The sequence below is a fragment of the Callithrix jacchus genome, chromosome 4 (assembly GCF_049354715.1).
Source record: "Callithrix jacchus isolate 240 chromosome 4, calJac240_pri, whole genome shotgun sequence".
Classification (NCBI taxonomy): domain Eukaryota; kingdom Metazoa; phylum Chordata; class Mammalia; order Primates; family Cebidae; genus Callithrix; species Callithrix jacchus.
In genome coordinates, this window is record NC_133505.1 from 152393971 (window position 1) to 152410529 (window position 16559).

At 36.9% G+C, this 16559-nt stretch overlaps 1 protein-coding gene across 3 annotated transcripts in view; it reads right to left on the reverse strand.

The window, feature by feature from the left end:
- EPM2A (EPM2A glucan phosphatase, laforin) overlaps positions 1–16559 on the reverse strand; it is a 340229-nt gene that overhangs the window by 218165 nt on the left and 105505 nt on the right. Inside the window, exons 4-5 of one of the 3 annotated variants that reach the window (XM_054254493.2) lie at positions 15862–15926; positions 15678–15753 (exon numbers count right to left, since the gene is read on the reverse strand). In XM_054254493.2, coding sequence (XP_054110468.1) covers positions 15712–15753; positions 15862–15926 — 107 coding nt within the window. In that variant the 3' untranslated portion in view covers positions 15678–15711. The other 2 variants (XM_078370826.1, XM_017971457.4) reach the window with 2 other exon arrangements.

Below are 16559 nucleotides of genomic sequence, written 5' to 3' on the forward strand. Positions count from 1 at the left end.
AGGGACCCTGGGAAATGTAAGAAAACACACGGAATTTAGCGGATGCTAATTGTATCTATGAAACTATTTCCCCAACCAAGCACACTGATTGGAAGGATGAGGCAGGTACTAAGATTTGAGGCATCAAATTTATACTGAATCCTGGAGCCAGATCATGTCAAAGAAAAGCTAGTGCTTCATGCGCTGATCATGCAGAGAGAGCTCAGCCATCACGCTCTCCGAGTCTGACATCCAGCTCTGCTGTGTTTGTGCAGTACCCAAAATAAGATGATCAGCAGAGGATTTATATACTTCCTACTTCTCTTCTTTACTGACTTTCCTCCAGCACAGGCTGGGTGTGTAGAGGGCCTTGTAGTCCAGCCATTTACATTTGCCGTTACCTGGGAGCATTCGATCCTCCTGTCTTCAGACATCAAGAAATTGACAGCATGAAGGAAGGATGGCACATAACTAATGTCACTTATGTTAACTAAAATCATGTTAATTAAATGTATTATTATAGCTCTACAATAAGTGTACTGTTTTGTATTTCTGGTATTCCCAAGGGACTGAGCATGAGATTATATCTAGGGAATAGATGTAAGACTTCACTAGGCCAATGAAACTCAGTTGAGAAACTGAACCTCAGAGAGATTGAATAATTTATCCATGTTTGCATAACCTGTAATGTAAATGATAAAACCAGTACAGGAAACCAGGATATGTGACTTTTTTTTTTTAAATGGAGTCTTGCTCTGTTGCCCAGGCTGGAGTGCAGTGGCATGATCCAGCTCACTGCAGCCTCTGCCTCCCGGGTTCCAGAGATTCTCCTGCCTCAGCCTCCCTGGTAGCTGGGATTACAGGCATGCACCACCACCATGCCTGGCTAATTTTTGTATTTTTAGTAGAGATGGGGGTTTTACCAAGTTGGCCAGGCTGGTCCCAAACTCCTAACCTCAGATGTCCCACCCGCCTTGGCCTCCTACAGTGCTAGTATTACAAGCATGAGACACCACACCCAGCCCGGGATACGTGACTTCTAATCCAGTGCAAGGTGCTTTGCTAAAGGCATGCCAAGAACTAGATTCCAATCTCCTCTGTGCTGTCCCTTTTCAAACGTTGAGATGCCAACATGACTCTTCAGAGAAGAAAAGGAGAGATGCCAGGCCCACTCTGATAACAGAAACTGTGGTGTTAGCAGCAAGCCAATAATAGGCAGTGGCAAATGTAAATTTACATTATGCAGAAATCAGTAGCATGATGAGGACAATAAGAGTGCTTGGTTGGAATTAATTGCTTCCCTGTAGGGTGTTCAAGCCACTCTAGTTTGCTGGTGCCCAGACTATAAATGAAGTTGCACTGGAGGTGTGACTGCAGCCAACACAACAGAATTGAAAGGGGAGGAGGTAGCCATAGGCATGGAGTTTTCAAAACCAAATAATATGTTAATTGTTGCAATGCTGTTCAGGAAAATTCACACCACTTTAAAATCTTGAGACTCAGAAAGACAAAAAGGCAAAATAGTACTATGGCATCGACTCTGTCCTGACTCCTGCAAATTGTGAGTAGTCAACATCCACTTTTGTAATAGTAGCCTGACGGGTATATCAAAAGCCCTTGTTAAGCAGCTGCCAATTCTGTAAACATGTTTTACTCTTTCACTGGTACTACCATTATTACAAAATAGTAACTGAGCAGTCCATTTTGATGTGGGGTACAATTACTGATGAGAGAGTACATTCATTACAGTATATTCAGATGACCTCATATGCCCCCCGCATGCTATCCCATGGCAGAATCAGGCATTAGATTACAAAAAGCTTTGGACAAAACCAGAAAATTTATGAGACCTCCGTGGCAATGGAAAATGCATCATAGGTAAGAAATGAATTACTTTTCTCCTATGGCATTTGTATGGTAATCTTGTAATCTCACCTAGTTCTTGATCATTCTAGAAGGCAAAGCAATCTCATTTGTCCCCATTTAAATGCATTGTTTAAAAGCATTGATTGATATAGTCCCTGCCTTTGATTTATATAGTCCCTGCTTTTTTATGCATAGCAATAATTGTTTATATCTGAATTTTTACATGAATATGGCCAGATTTTAACAATGTATTATTTGAGACTTTATGGTGTTTGTAAAGTAGGCTAGAGAGATAATATTATCCTTATATTTTACAGTGAGGAAATTAAATGTGAGAGTCAGTGAAGTTAGGTACTTTGCCCAGTGTATTATTCAGGGTTATCTATTTATCTATCAATCTAGGAGTTTGTTATATATCTATATCTACAAACATATTTATAGATATATATAGCTAAATATCTATATCTATCTATATATGCAGCTAAATATCTATATAGATATATGTAGCTAAATATCTACATAGATATAGATAGAAGTTTATTAAGTATTAACTCACGTGATCACTAGGTCTCACAATAGGCTGTCTGCAGGTGAGGAGCAAAAGAGAGCCAGTCCGAGTCCCAGAACTGAAGTACTTGAAGTCCAATGTTCAAGGGCAGGAAGCATCCAGCATGGGAGAAAGATGCAGGCTGAGAGACTAAGCCAGTCTCTCTTTTCACATTTTTCTGCCTGCTTATATTACAGGCACTGGCGGCTGAATAGATTGTGCCCACCAGATTGAGGGTGGGTCTGCCTTTACCAGCCCACTGACTCAAATGTTAATCTCCTTTGGCAACACCCTCACAGATACTCCTAGGATCAATACTTTGTATCCTTCAGTCCAATCAAGTCGATACTCAGAATTAATCATCACAAGTCAAACCCTTGTCAACTTGAATCCACACACATCTCCTGAGATCATACATAACTTTCAAATAAAGACAATAAGGTCATAATTATGCCTAATATAATACAACTATCCTTCATACAAGCAGAAATGCACCAATCCCCAACCCAAAGTTATTACATAAAATTAACAACACTTAAATGATAATCTGAATAATAAGATATTTTCTTAGTACAAGTGTATACATAGACAAACATGTTTTAACAAAAGGAGGAAATACTCGTGACAATTACAGTCCTCATTTCTGCAGCTGGTCACATGGTTGTAGCTGGTATTGATGACTGCCTTCTTCTACTACCCATTCTGTATTCCCTTTGCCTTCAGCAAGCACCTCAGCAGGTCATAGTACTTTTCCTGGTGGAGTGACCCAAACCTTCATTCCTGAAGGGTCTGGGTCATTTGTAGTCCTGCCTGGATTGGGCTATTGTATTTTCCCATTGACCTTAATTACAGGGAATGGTAAAACTAAGAGATGCCCTAATGGATCTCCTGTATTCCATGCATACTCTTCCTTACCTCTGTTGTGGAGCAGTAGACTGATTTCTTCTGATAGTTTGGGTCAGTCACCCCAGCCAACACTGTAACTCCCTTCTTAGCCTGTTGACTTAAAGGTAGGAGGAGTCCAAAAGGTCCATGTGGCAATCTTAACTTCCAGTTTACCACAATTATTGCTGTATCTCCCGGTGGCAGCATTCCACCCTCTGGAACTAAGACCTCTAGGCCAGCAGAACATAATGTCACAGGAACAAGAAGCAGACATTTTGTTAGCGGATCACTAGGGGTGATAGTGAATGGTGTCACTTCCACTTCCACCCCTTGACTCTTGGACTCATGAATCCTGGCTACAAGAGAAACAGTACCATATACTGGACTCTGATTCAGAGCATACATGGTGTGATCATTGATATGCTTAAGTATTGCATGTTGCTATTTGATTTGGGGGATTTGTTTGTATGTCTCAGTGTTCTTTTTTCTCTTATACCTCTTCCTTTCTGTCTTTTGGATTAATTGAATTTTATTTGCATTCTGTTTTCTCCTCTTTGTTGGCTTGTCACCTAATTCTGTACTGTTACTTTATTGGTTGCTATAGGTTTTTCTAGATATCTCTAACTTATAACAACCTATATTCAAGTGATATTATAATTATTAACACATAATATGCTAACATTGTAACAGTATACTTTCATTTTTCTTATGTCATCTTAAAGCTTTGTACATTGCCATATATTATAAGCTGCAGACTACATTGTTAAAATATTTTTAAAGATTCAATTATGTTTTAAAATATTTACATAAGAAAAAGTTCTTATAGATTTACCAAAGGATTTACCATTTTAAGTATTTCTTGTTTCTCTGATTAGATTCATACTTGGTCTGGTATCACTGACCTTCTGCCTGAAGGGCTTCCTCCAAAATCTCATGTACTTATAAGGTGCCAGAGGTGAATTCTTTCAGATTTTCTTTTTGCTTTTATATAAAACAAGTACAATTTATGACTTATAATTTATTAAATAAGCATTTGAAATACAGTTTAAAATATTTAAAACAATAAAGAAATATAACTGTAACCTTGAATAACACTATGATTGGGATATCTCAGTCTGATACTCTTTTTAAATTTTTTTTTTTTTTTTTTTTTTGCCAATCAGTTTGAGCTTATGAGGTTGCTCAGGTTAGCCTTGAACTGATGACCTCGTCTTCGCAAGTGCCATGACCTCCGGTGGGAGCCACTTTGGACCCCCTTTTTTTTTTATTTTTTATTTTATTTATTTATTTATTTATTTTTAGTCTGTACTCTTGTATTCACATTTAATTGGCTGCTATATTTAAGAATGGCATTTTATTTTTACTACATCTGAATTCATATAAAAGAAAGTTATGTTTTTTAATTAAATTTTATTTTTTTAACTTTTATTTTCATTTCAAGGGTGCATGCACAGGTTTGTCATATAGGTAAACTGCAAATCAAGAGGGTTTGATGTATAAATTATTTCATCATCCAGATAATAAGCCTAATACCTCACCCTCCTCATATGCTCTACCCTCAAGTGGGCCCAGTGTCTATTGTTCCCTTCTTTGTGTCTATGTAGACTCAATGTTTAGTTGCCATATATAAATGAGATCATGTTGTATTTGGTTTTCTGCTCCTGTGTCAATTCACTTAGGATAATGACCTGCATCTCCATTTATGTTGCTGCAAAGGATATGGTCTCATTCTTTTCTATGGCTGCATAATATTCCATCATGTATATGTACTGTATTTTCTTTATCCAGACTACCATTGATGGATACTTAGGTGGATTCCATGTCTGTGCTATTATGAATAGTGCTTTGATGAACATAGGCATGCATATGTCTTTATGACAGAATGATTTACATTCCTTTGGGTACATACCCAACAATAGGAATGCTGGGTAAAATGTTAATTCTCTTTTAACTTCTTTAAGTAACCACCCAGCTGCTGAACTAATTTACATTCCTACTAGTAGTGTGTAACTGTTGCCTTTCACTGCAACCTCATTAACATCTGTCTTTTTTTACTTTTTAGTAATAGCCATTCTGACTACTGTGAGATGGTATCTCAGTGTGGTTTTAATTTGCATTTCTCTAATGATTGGTGATGTGGAGGATTTTTCATGTTTGTTGGCTGCGTGTATGTCTTCTTTTAAAAAGTGCCCTTTATGTCTTTTGCCTGTTTTTAATGGGGTTGTCTTTTGCTGATTACTTTTTTAAGTTTATTGTAGATCCTGAATATTAGACCATTGCCAGATACATTGTTTGCAAATATTTTCTTCCATTCTGTGGGTTGTATGTTTACTCGGCTGATAGTTTATTTTGCTGTGCAGAAGCTCTTTGTTTAATTAGGTCTAATTTGTCAATTTTTGTTTATGTTGCAATTGCTTTTGGCATCTTTGTCATAAAATCTTTGCCAGGGCCTATGTCCAAAATTGTTTTTCCAGGATTTTCTTCTACTGCTAATACAGTTTTAGGCTTTACATTTAAGTCTTTAATCCATTTTGAGTTGATATTTGTATATGATGTAATGAATGTGTCCAGTTTCATTCTTCTGCTTACAACTGGCCAGTTATTCCAGCACCATTTACTGAATAGGGAGCCCTTTCCTCATTACTTATTTTTGTAAACTTTGCCAAAAATCATATGGCCATATGTGCAGGCTTTTCTCTGGGCTCTGTGCTCTATTCCATTGGTCTATCTTGTCTGTTTTTGTACAAGTATCATACTGTTTTAATAACTGTAGGCTTGTAGTATATTTTTAAGTCAGGTAATGTGATACCTCCAGCTTTATTCTTTTTGCTTAAGATTGCCTTGGCTATTTGGGTGTAAAGTTGTTCATAATAGACTCTTATGTTTCGTTTCTTTTTTTTTTTTTTTTGTATTTCTGTGGGGTCAGTGGTAAGCTGCTTCTATGTGTGATGTTAAGATGTAAATTTGAGATCTTTCTAACTTTTTTTGTGGGTTTTTGGCACTATAAACTTTCCTCTTAACATTGCTTTAGCTGTGTCTCAGAGGTTCTGGTTTGTTGTATCCTTGTTTTCATTAGATTCAAAAAAAATTCTTGATTTCTGCCTTAATTTCATTGTTTACCCAGAAGTCATTCAGAAACAGTTTGTTTAACTTCCATGTGATTGCATACTTTTTTAGCAATCTTCTTAGTATTCATTTCTATTTATATTTTGCCATTGTACAAGAGTATGGTTGGTATAATTTTGTTTTCTTTTAAATTTGCTGAGAATTGTCTTACAGCTGATTATGTGGTCAATTTTAAAGAATGTGCCATGTACAGAGAAGAAGGCACATTCTGCTCTTTTGGGATGAAGAGTTCTGTAGATGTCTGTTAGGTCCATTTGGTCAAGTGTCTAGTTCAGGTCCCAAATATCATCCGACTTGTAGGATTTCTGCTAAATGGTCCACTTAGCCTAATGGGGTTCCCTTTGCAGGTTACCTGTCCCTTCTCTCTAGCTGCCTTTAATGTTTTTTCATGTTGAACTTAGAGAATCTAAAGACTGTATGTCTTGAGGATGATTGTCTTGTATATTATCTCTCAGAGGTTCGCTGGGTTTCCTGAATTTGAATGTAGGCTTCTGTAGTGATATTGCAGACATTTTTGTGATATCTTCTAATATATTTTATAAGTTGCTTGCTTCCTCTCTCCTTCAGGCACACCAGTGATTCATAGATTTGATCTGTTTACATAATCTCTTATGTCTCAGAGGTTTTGTTAATTCTTTTTTATTCTTTTTCTTTATATTTGTCTGCCTAAGTTAACTTGGAGAACCAGTATTCGAACTCTGAGATTCCTTCCTCACCTTGGTCTATTCTGTTGTTAATTCTTACAATTGTGTTACAAAATTCTTATAGTGTGTTTTCCAGCTCTATCAGATCAGTTCAATTGTTTCTTCAAATGGCCATTTGTCTTTCATTTCCTGTATTGTTTTATTGTATTTTTTAGAATCCTTGGATTGGATTTCAACTTTCTCCTGAATCTCGATGATCTTTGTTCCTATTTATCTTCTGAATTCTATGTCTGCCACTTCAGCCATTTCAGCCTGGTTAAGAGCCATTGCTGGGGAACTAGTGTGGCATTTGGAGGCAAGAAGACACTATAGTTTGAGTTGCCATATTTCTTGCAATAGTTCTTTCTTATTTGTGTGGGTTCATGTTCTTTCAATCTTTAAAGTTGATGGTTTTGGGACGATTTTTTTTCTTTTATTTTCTTTGATGCCCTGGGGGTTTTAATTGTGATATAAGGTGGGTTCAGTCACTGGCTTTAATTCCTGAAGATTTCAGGAGTTCTTGGCTCAGCTCAGCACTCCTGTGCTGTGTTTTCTAACTCTGTGAAGGGCTGGTAGTAGGTTCCTGGCTTTGTTCTCTGCCCCCTCAAGGTTATAAACCTGTTACACTGAAGGGGCTGAGTTGTTCCCGGTTCACTGGCCCCAACATTCCAATGGGGGGGATGCCAGCCAAAGCACTTTGTGGGAGAAGTGGGAGGGGAATCCATGCTTGCTCACATGTGACAGCAGCCATGGGGGCACAGTGGGTTGCATACAAGTCAGCTGAAGCAGTCACTGGCAGGAGTGGGGCAGAGGCATTTATGCATGTATTCACAGTGGTGATGAAATGGCAGGGTGCCCACATGTCAGTGGGGCTGCAACAGGGATGCCTGTATGTGTGCACACACTTGCACTGGCAGCACAGCAGGGGTGGGACATTAGTGTAAGCAGGAGCACTGGCATCCATGCTCATACTCGCCCTGGTGGTGGCAGTGCTGGTGGAGTGCAGGCAGGGTGGTGATGGGGGCAAGGTTCAGTGTCTATGGAGTCTGTGGATGTACTTGTGCCAGCAGAAGCAGCAACTGTGTGGTTTGCTAGCAGGAGTGGGTAGGGCAGCATACTGTGCTTGTGGTCCTTTTAGCAGTAGTACCATGGTGTACCTGAACACATGTCCTCTCAGGGAAGAAGTGGGAAGGTCCACTCATGTGCATATATCAGCAAAGCAGTGGGGTGTGTCTATGGTAGAGTGCATTAAACAAAGTGTCATAGGGAGGATGAAGTGATCGGGGGAGGCTACAGGTGAGGTTGTTGTGTCAGTGGGGTCCAGTATGCCGGAGCTCTCCAACAGTTAGGTGTCTGCCAGCAAAGGAAGTATGGTGAAGGTGGCCCCTGGGAAGCACCCTGATTGGGCATCCAAGGCTGTACTGCAAATGGGTGTGGCCAGACTGGGGACCTAGAAGAGGTTGGTAGAAGAGGTGAGCTCAGATAGAACTGGCCCCATCCCACAGGCAAGATTTCCCTGCTCTGTACAGTCTTCCAAAGGCTAAAGCCACATAGAGAAGCTTGGCCAGTCTTGGGGATGGCCATCACTGGCCGTGCTCCACTGTAGCCATTCTTATGCCAAAACCTCTGGACTTTCTAAGAAATTGTCTCTGCTAGCTCAGGCGTCCCCAGGGGTCATAGGTTCTTCTACAGCTAGGATTCCATAGGTCTGTGGCAAGAGTGAACCACTATTTGACTGTTCAACTTATTCCGCCCCCATGAGTCACAGAGGGCCAGGAGCAGGTCCTGGTGTTCAGTAGCCCCACACAAGGTTCCTAGCTCCCTCCCACTTCAGTCCAATGTCTACATCCTCCATCCATTTTCAGTGCCTTCCCTCTAAAGATCTGCTAGGAGTGTGCCAGTCTTCCCAACGTCCTGTCCTTCAGTAGGAGATGTTCCTCTAGGCTGTATCTAATTGGCTATCTTGGTTCTCTCTCTTTCAGGTTTTTCTATCAAAAAATCTTCATTTTTGCCTTTAAGGATATTTTATAGGATATATATTTCCTTGGTTGATTATTTTCTTTCAGTACACTAAATATATTCTTCTACTGTCTTTTTAATTACATAGCTGATGAAAAATATTCATCATTCTTTTCATTTTCTAAATATAATGTAGTGTTCTTCTCCGAGTGCTTTCGAGATGTTTTTTCTTTATCACTGATTTCTTGCTGTCATTGATTTCTTTGACACTTTCTCTTCATCATAAGATGACTATGATGTACCTTGGTATTCTTTTGTTTGTGTTCATTTTGTTTAGAGTTGATGGAGTTTCTTGGATCTGTAGACTTAGAGTTTTCATCACCTTTGGAAAAAGTTTGGTCATTACTTCCTCAAATAATTTTTTTACTCTTCTAAGACAGTAAAAAATTACCAGCATATTAAGCTTCTTAAAGTTTTCTCACAGCTCAATAATGTTCTTTTCATTTTTTTTTTCAGTTTCTTTTTTCTGTCTGAGTTTTATTTTAGACAGTTTCTATTGTATGATCAAGTTCACTAGTCTTTTTTCTGCAATGTCGAATACGATTCATTGTATTTTTCATTTCACACATTATAATTTTCATTTCTGGAAGTCTATCTAGATTCTTCTTATGTTTTCCTTCTCTTAAATTTTCTAATATCCTTGTCTACTCAACCTAACATTATGAAATCTTATTTATGGGTTATATTTTTCTGTTTCCTTGTATATCTAATAGATTTTAATTGTATATCAGATATTGTAAATTTTTTCTCTTTGGGTGGTAGATATTTTTGTGCATTTATAAATATTTTTGAGTTTTGGTTTGTATACAATTAATTTACTTGGAAACAGTTTGATCTTTTGGGCTGTTGTGTTTAAAATATATAAAGAAAACTGCAACACTTTTTAGTTTATGTCTAATTTTGCCTTATTCCTGATGCAAAACCCTTCTAAGTATTTATCCAATTTTTCACAAATTATTAGGTTTTCCAACCTGGTTTCTAGGTACAGAACTATTCCCAACCTTGTAACTGGAAATTTTCACATCTAGTTTTTATCTCTCACTGTAGTCTTACCTTTCTAGTCCACTGCCCCACAAACTCTAGCTGTTTTGGTCAACCTACACCCTCAGTTTCATCTCCTCAACTCAAGGAGTCTTCTAGGCTTCACCTGGGTTCTACGTTCTTGGGTTACATGTAAGCCTAGATACTCCTGTAAAGTGGGAAACTGCAGTAGTCACTGGGCTCATGTCACTTGTTTCTCATCGCTTAGGGGATTATTGGTTGATGTAATATCTTGAAAATCATTTTTCCATATATTTTGTCTAGTGTTTTGCTTGTTTAATTTGAGATGATATTTTTCCTGTTATACTTTCTTCACAGCTCTTTTATAAAAAAAAGTATTTAAAGTCTTTTTTTATTTTTAAGACTTTAGAGATTGTATTCTTTCAACCATCTGAGATAAGCTTTGGTGCTTAGAATAGGGGGCTTGACCTCAGGCAATAAAATAAGCAGCACACAGGTTTAATAGCAGGATACTGTCAATATCAAAATATCTTTTTAGAACTGTTTATCCTTTTAAGTTATATTAATTTTCTCTGTCACTGCGTCTATAGTTCAGGTATCTATTTTTTTGAGCATCATTAAAATGAAAGAAGAGAGCAGTGAATGCCACTATATTGGAAGGTAAAGTGATATGGTTAAGTTATATGCAAACTCAAAGATGCATGCTTTTATTTAGCTCTTTACTGTGTTCCCCAATATGATCCTTCCTATTTGGTTAATGGTAGTTTCCAAGCATCCTCCACAACCCTAGCCTAACTTGCAAACAGATACTTTTAGAAATTAAAAAAGGGATAATTCTAGATATAACTTCAACCCCACCCCCCAAAAAATGCATTCTGCTTACTCTACCTAAAACAAAACCTCACATGGGTTCTGATGGTCCTTACTGCCAATCTTTTTAAAAAAGTTGACAATCAATTCTTATTCCTCATAGTATAGCTACCAACCTGATGGCAATGTCACCCAAATCTCCTAATTGCCAAATCCAATGACTGCTGTTAGATTTTTTTCATTTCCTTTTATATATGACCTCACTAAAATATTTGGAACCACTGAAAACTCTTATACCCTTGAAATATTTTTATTCCATTCACCACTCCTCAGGTTCACTTATGACATCTCACCTAGACTGTTACAATAGCCATGTAATTATAGAAGGCATTCAGTATTTGGTAATAATGTAATATAACAGAACATTAAAAACAGGCAAATTGGAGATGCCTCATTTGAAAGAAGTATTGTCATCCTAATGTGTTCAGATTTTTTTTGATTAATTAGAAAAGTAAATCCAAACCTGTTTTTATTTTGCACTCATTTTATTCAATACAGAACCCTGTTGTAAATAGTTCAGAATATATGAATTACTAATATGCATTTAAGTGTTATTCCTCATTCAGGGAGAGGAAGAGTGATGGCCTGATGTTTACTCTCACATACACACTTTGTAATCCACAACAGAGGACAAAATATTGAGAAACGAGTTGCACAAGAGTGAAAAATATTATCCGCCCAGACTGCTGTGTTTATTCTCCTGCTGTGATCCATTAGTAAACAGCTGTTCCTTGACTTCTGGAGATAAGATTTCTCTCAGTACAGCAGAGAGAAGGGACCCATTTTTCGAACAGGTGAAGGTAGGGCCAAAACATGATTTATAACTCCTTGCAGTGTATCACACAAATTACAAAACCAATTCATATATTCCAATTTTCATTAAGCAGAATTTTCACTTAATGTAATTTGCCTATCTTTTCCAAAAGGGAAAAAACAAGAATTTGGGTTAAAGAAACTTCTAGTGATGTATGAAACATAACAAAATATATAAAACCTTGAAGGGCAAGCCATTTTTCTTAAATAAATCAATCCTATTCTCAATAACTCAACTGATGAAATTTGGAAATGAAGATTTTTATGTTGGTGAAATCTTATAAACAAAACACCTCAATTAATATTATACATGTTCAAATCAGAGAGTAATGTGTCTAGAAAAGCACTTACAGATTCAATTGTCTTTCATTCTTTTGCAAAATTTACAAAGGACACACTTCTTAACTGTGGACAATGAATACCAGAAACCTCAGAGTAACTGTCTCTGATGAACTAGAATGAATTAAATAGATGCCTGGAATATCCTAATGATATGCCTTTATTGCCAAATACAGGATTTTGTGAAACTCATTGAATATGGTATTGATATGTTTTTCTTCTGGGAAAAAATATAATCTTGTGGTTTAACATTCTTTAATATTGGAAAGAACCTAATGAAAACCATAAGTACCATAGGGAAATAAATTAGTTTTACTTTAGAAGCCTATTTATTCTTCATTTAACAAGAATGAGCAAATCATGCAATTCAAGGATTAATTCATTAGAGAAGAAAATTGAAATTCTTCATTTGGAACATGTTTAATTTGGGAGAATTAAGTCATTTTTGAGAAATGTCCTTCAGAAAACTTTACTCCAATTTTCATTACTAATCCAAAAAGTAATTCAAAAGTAATTGAAATTTGGGAAAAGCATTAAGAAAAATGTTAAAGTATGAAAGTTTAGGGAAAATGACATTAATTAGCACTCATTGTTCTATGTTTTTTTTCCTTTGGACCATAAATGTATTGTATATAAACACTCCCATTTTGTCAATATAAAAATCATCATCATTATTCATTCATTCATTCAATCAAACTATTTCTGATCACTTATTACATACCAAGAACAGCGCAAGATGTTTAAGAGTTTAAAATGATTAAAGTTTGTGACTTATGTTTTACAGCCTATAAACTTAAAATTTCACTATAAAAGGGAAAAAGGTGAAGAGTTAAGAAAAATATATTGTGCCAAATAAATCGAGCCTATCAGGATGAAGAAAACACATGGTTATTTGAGCAAGAGAACTTTACTATAAGGAGTTTTTAACTAGTAGAAGGTAATAAACTACTATAAGGTATGGAAGAGGATTCTAAGAAATCCAGGTATTGCACAAGCAACAGAGAAGCTATTGCCCCTGGGCTGAGGAAAAGTGGAAAGTAAAGGAACTAATAACTAGGAGAAGACACTGCCCCAATCCTGGCTGCAATCTAGATCTCTTCCAAAATAACTGTCTATGACAGGAAGACAAATCTTACTGGCGACAAATAATCTTGCCAGAGAGAAAGGGACAGTGCTGTTCTCTAGAAACAGCCCAAGTTGCTGGAGTGTCTGAACCATCTGGAGCTGACTTATAGAAGCAGTTCACCATTGCCAAAGAGTGTGGATGGATTAGAGCTACTTGGAAGAGGTTGTTCATGGGGAAAGTATAGCCTGTTTATTTATAAAATTCCATTTTTATTAAAAGGGGGCTGAGTATCATTGCTGGGGAATGTGCACAGGGTATATTGGGGATGGTAAAGAAGTCGATTATCTGAAGTAGGAATCAGGCAGAGGGACTTTGTGAAAGACATGTTTAATGAGAATTTGTCTGAAGACCCGGAATGTAGTGTGTCACTGTCATCTTTCCAATGCCTCTATAAATCTTAAGTAGAGACTACAAAACTAATAAAAGGAAAAGAATAATAAAATGATCAGTTAAATTCGATTTCATTTTAAAACTAGTGAAGGGTCTGAGTTTTACCAACTGTTTAATGTTAGGCCAAAAGAGGATCAAGTGTATGAATGAAAAGGTCAATAATATCTGGGCTTTTTAACCAATGCATGGTCGCTGTACAATTCAATTATCTTTTTACAATGACAAAAGCAAAATAAAACTTTTAAAAAGCATTCTCAACATCCAGTTTCCATTCTGACATATAGAATAACACTCCCATCCTTAAGATAAGAATTTTAAAAACCTAAACAATCTGAAAATCAACAATCTCATCAGAGAATCAAGATTATATGGCAAACCACCGCACAAAATCTAGAAAGACAGCAGGATACAGAGAAACATTGCCAAGCTGTATTTACCCAGAACACGGGTTTCTGGAGCTACAAATTATAGAAATACTCAAATGGTAATATTGACAACTTGCTGTAGGCTAATTATAGACTAACTTGAGAATGAGAAACTCCTACAAGCCACAGTCTTAGGAAAATCTTCAGGCTTTTGTGGGTTTTACCTCTAGGAATCTCAACAGGTTCTCATGGTCAAGAGCCAAGAGGAAATCCCCCTCACAGTTCTGTTAGAGGAAGAGGGGAGTCGCCACTTTTAAATATACCAACTGTTCTATATAACAAGAAAAAGATTTTACCAGAACCTAATATATCTGGGGAAAAGGAATTTATTCTCCTCCAGCACCCTCTAGCCTTCCTATCTCACTTAAGTGGAGGACAAAAACTGAAAAAAAAAAAAAATCATGGCATTCACAAGCCAAGAACAAAGGCCCACAGGCCCACCAAAAGACTGAAATTTAACCATAAGATTATAGATGGCATCCCCTTCCCCATAACTAACCACCACATCTGTAGGGTCCCTATATAATAATAACAGATTACACATTAAAGAGCTGCAAGGCACTGACTTAAGGAGAACTTCTTAGAGAATTCTGAAGATAACAGGAGAGACCAGAACCGGATGTTAGAGGAATTTGAAGTTTCTGGCACCTACAACAAACATGAAACATGAAACACATCCTACCCCCTGGTCAGATTAATATAAAACCTCACACTAAAGGCCCATTTACCACAGTTCATTTTGCCCAATACATCATGCTCAGCTTCAATAAATCATAATAGTAACAGGCATACTAAAAGACAAAAAAAGAAAACACAGTATAAAAAGTTCAACCTAGCATCAAAGCCAGGCTCAGATACGGCACAAATTACTAACATACATTTTTAATTAAATGACTTCTTGTCATACCTGTATAAATGCACTCTTTCCCAGGTTATATGAATTCTCTGTGCTTCTTCATAGGAACATATTTTCTTATTAAAAATTAAAATTTATTTTAGTTTTCCCATTGATAAGTTTGATGAATATTTGTTTTTTTATTTATTTCGGATGTATACAGCAACATTCACACACAAATGTGCTTGCTGTTTGTAGTACTGCTATAGGTCATCTTTATTAAGATTTGTTAATCTTAATACATTCTAGTTCATGGATTCCCATCAGTACAAGAAAAATATATTTGGTGCATTGACAATTATACATGCCGCATGATCAAGTATATATCTAATAAGGGAAAACTTCCCTTTTGACTTGACACTGATGATAATCAGGTCATCTGCTTACAATATGACAGATCTGATGACTGGAAGAATTTGCCCCAGACTAGCTTCCTATTCTATAGCTTTCAAACCTTGTTCTCCTCCACGACCCACACACCTATGGTGCTGTCCCTGCAAGATACATTCATATTATATGACCTCTGGCCCTGTAGCTTTGTGTCATAATGTCAGACGAGTCAGCACTCAGTACCATAGGCAACAGGAATTTTTCTGGAAGCCATTCCTATACTAGGATGGTTGTCAATAGTCTGGTTTAATTTTTCCCAGAGCCTCAAAACTACATAAATATATTCCATTAAATGCAAAGTAAATAACCCAATTTCATTTACCTTTAGATAGATTCCAAAAATTCTTGGGGCCACTTCAAAACCATCTGACACAGGAAAAAGTGTTGTGGAGGGGAAACTGAAGTAGAAGAAAACAGCCGTCTTAACTTACTGAGATTGGAATACCTTACTTTTCCAAATTTTACAAAAATATGTGACTCAAAGGAATACATTGCTTGAACCATACCTGAGGTTTTGGAAGGAACCCACACAAGTCAGCATAAGCCTCAGTAGCTTCATGGAATCCTGCCTCTGTTCATGAGAAAAATTTTGGAAGACAGCTATATATAGAATGCATGTCAATGAAGTGGCCAGAGACATCCCAAGCCCAGAGACAGAATGACAGGATTCTTTGTGCTGGCATCTCCACCCAGGTTGGCAGGGCACCCTGAAATGTCTGCACTTGGCAGTGGAAATGACAGCATCTGCTGAGGTCACCCAATGTTGCAACTTGGGCATAATTTTTGGCTATGACATTCCCAAACATGAAATTCTTTATCTGCACAAACTAAACTGCTTAGAGAATGTGCTATATCTAAATTAAGGGGGGAAAAGCCTTAACTGTTAAAGTAAATGAGTCTGACCCCTTCAACGTGCATATTGTCAATGTAATTGGATAAGAAGTTATTCTTTTCTGAACCTGGAGCTCATCAGGTTCTTTTTTATTTGCTCTTGAACTGTATTCTTTCTTTCAAAGCACTCATTTAAATTTTATTGCACATTTTATGTGATTAATTGATAGCTGTCTTCCAACATATTAAGAATCCTGAAATCAGGAACTATGTCTATTTTAGTTTCTGGTACTTATCTCCTGGCATGTAGCAGGTGTTCAATAAATGTCAACTGAAAGAAAATGAAAAGTGCTTATTAAATAAATCTACTTTC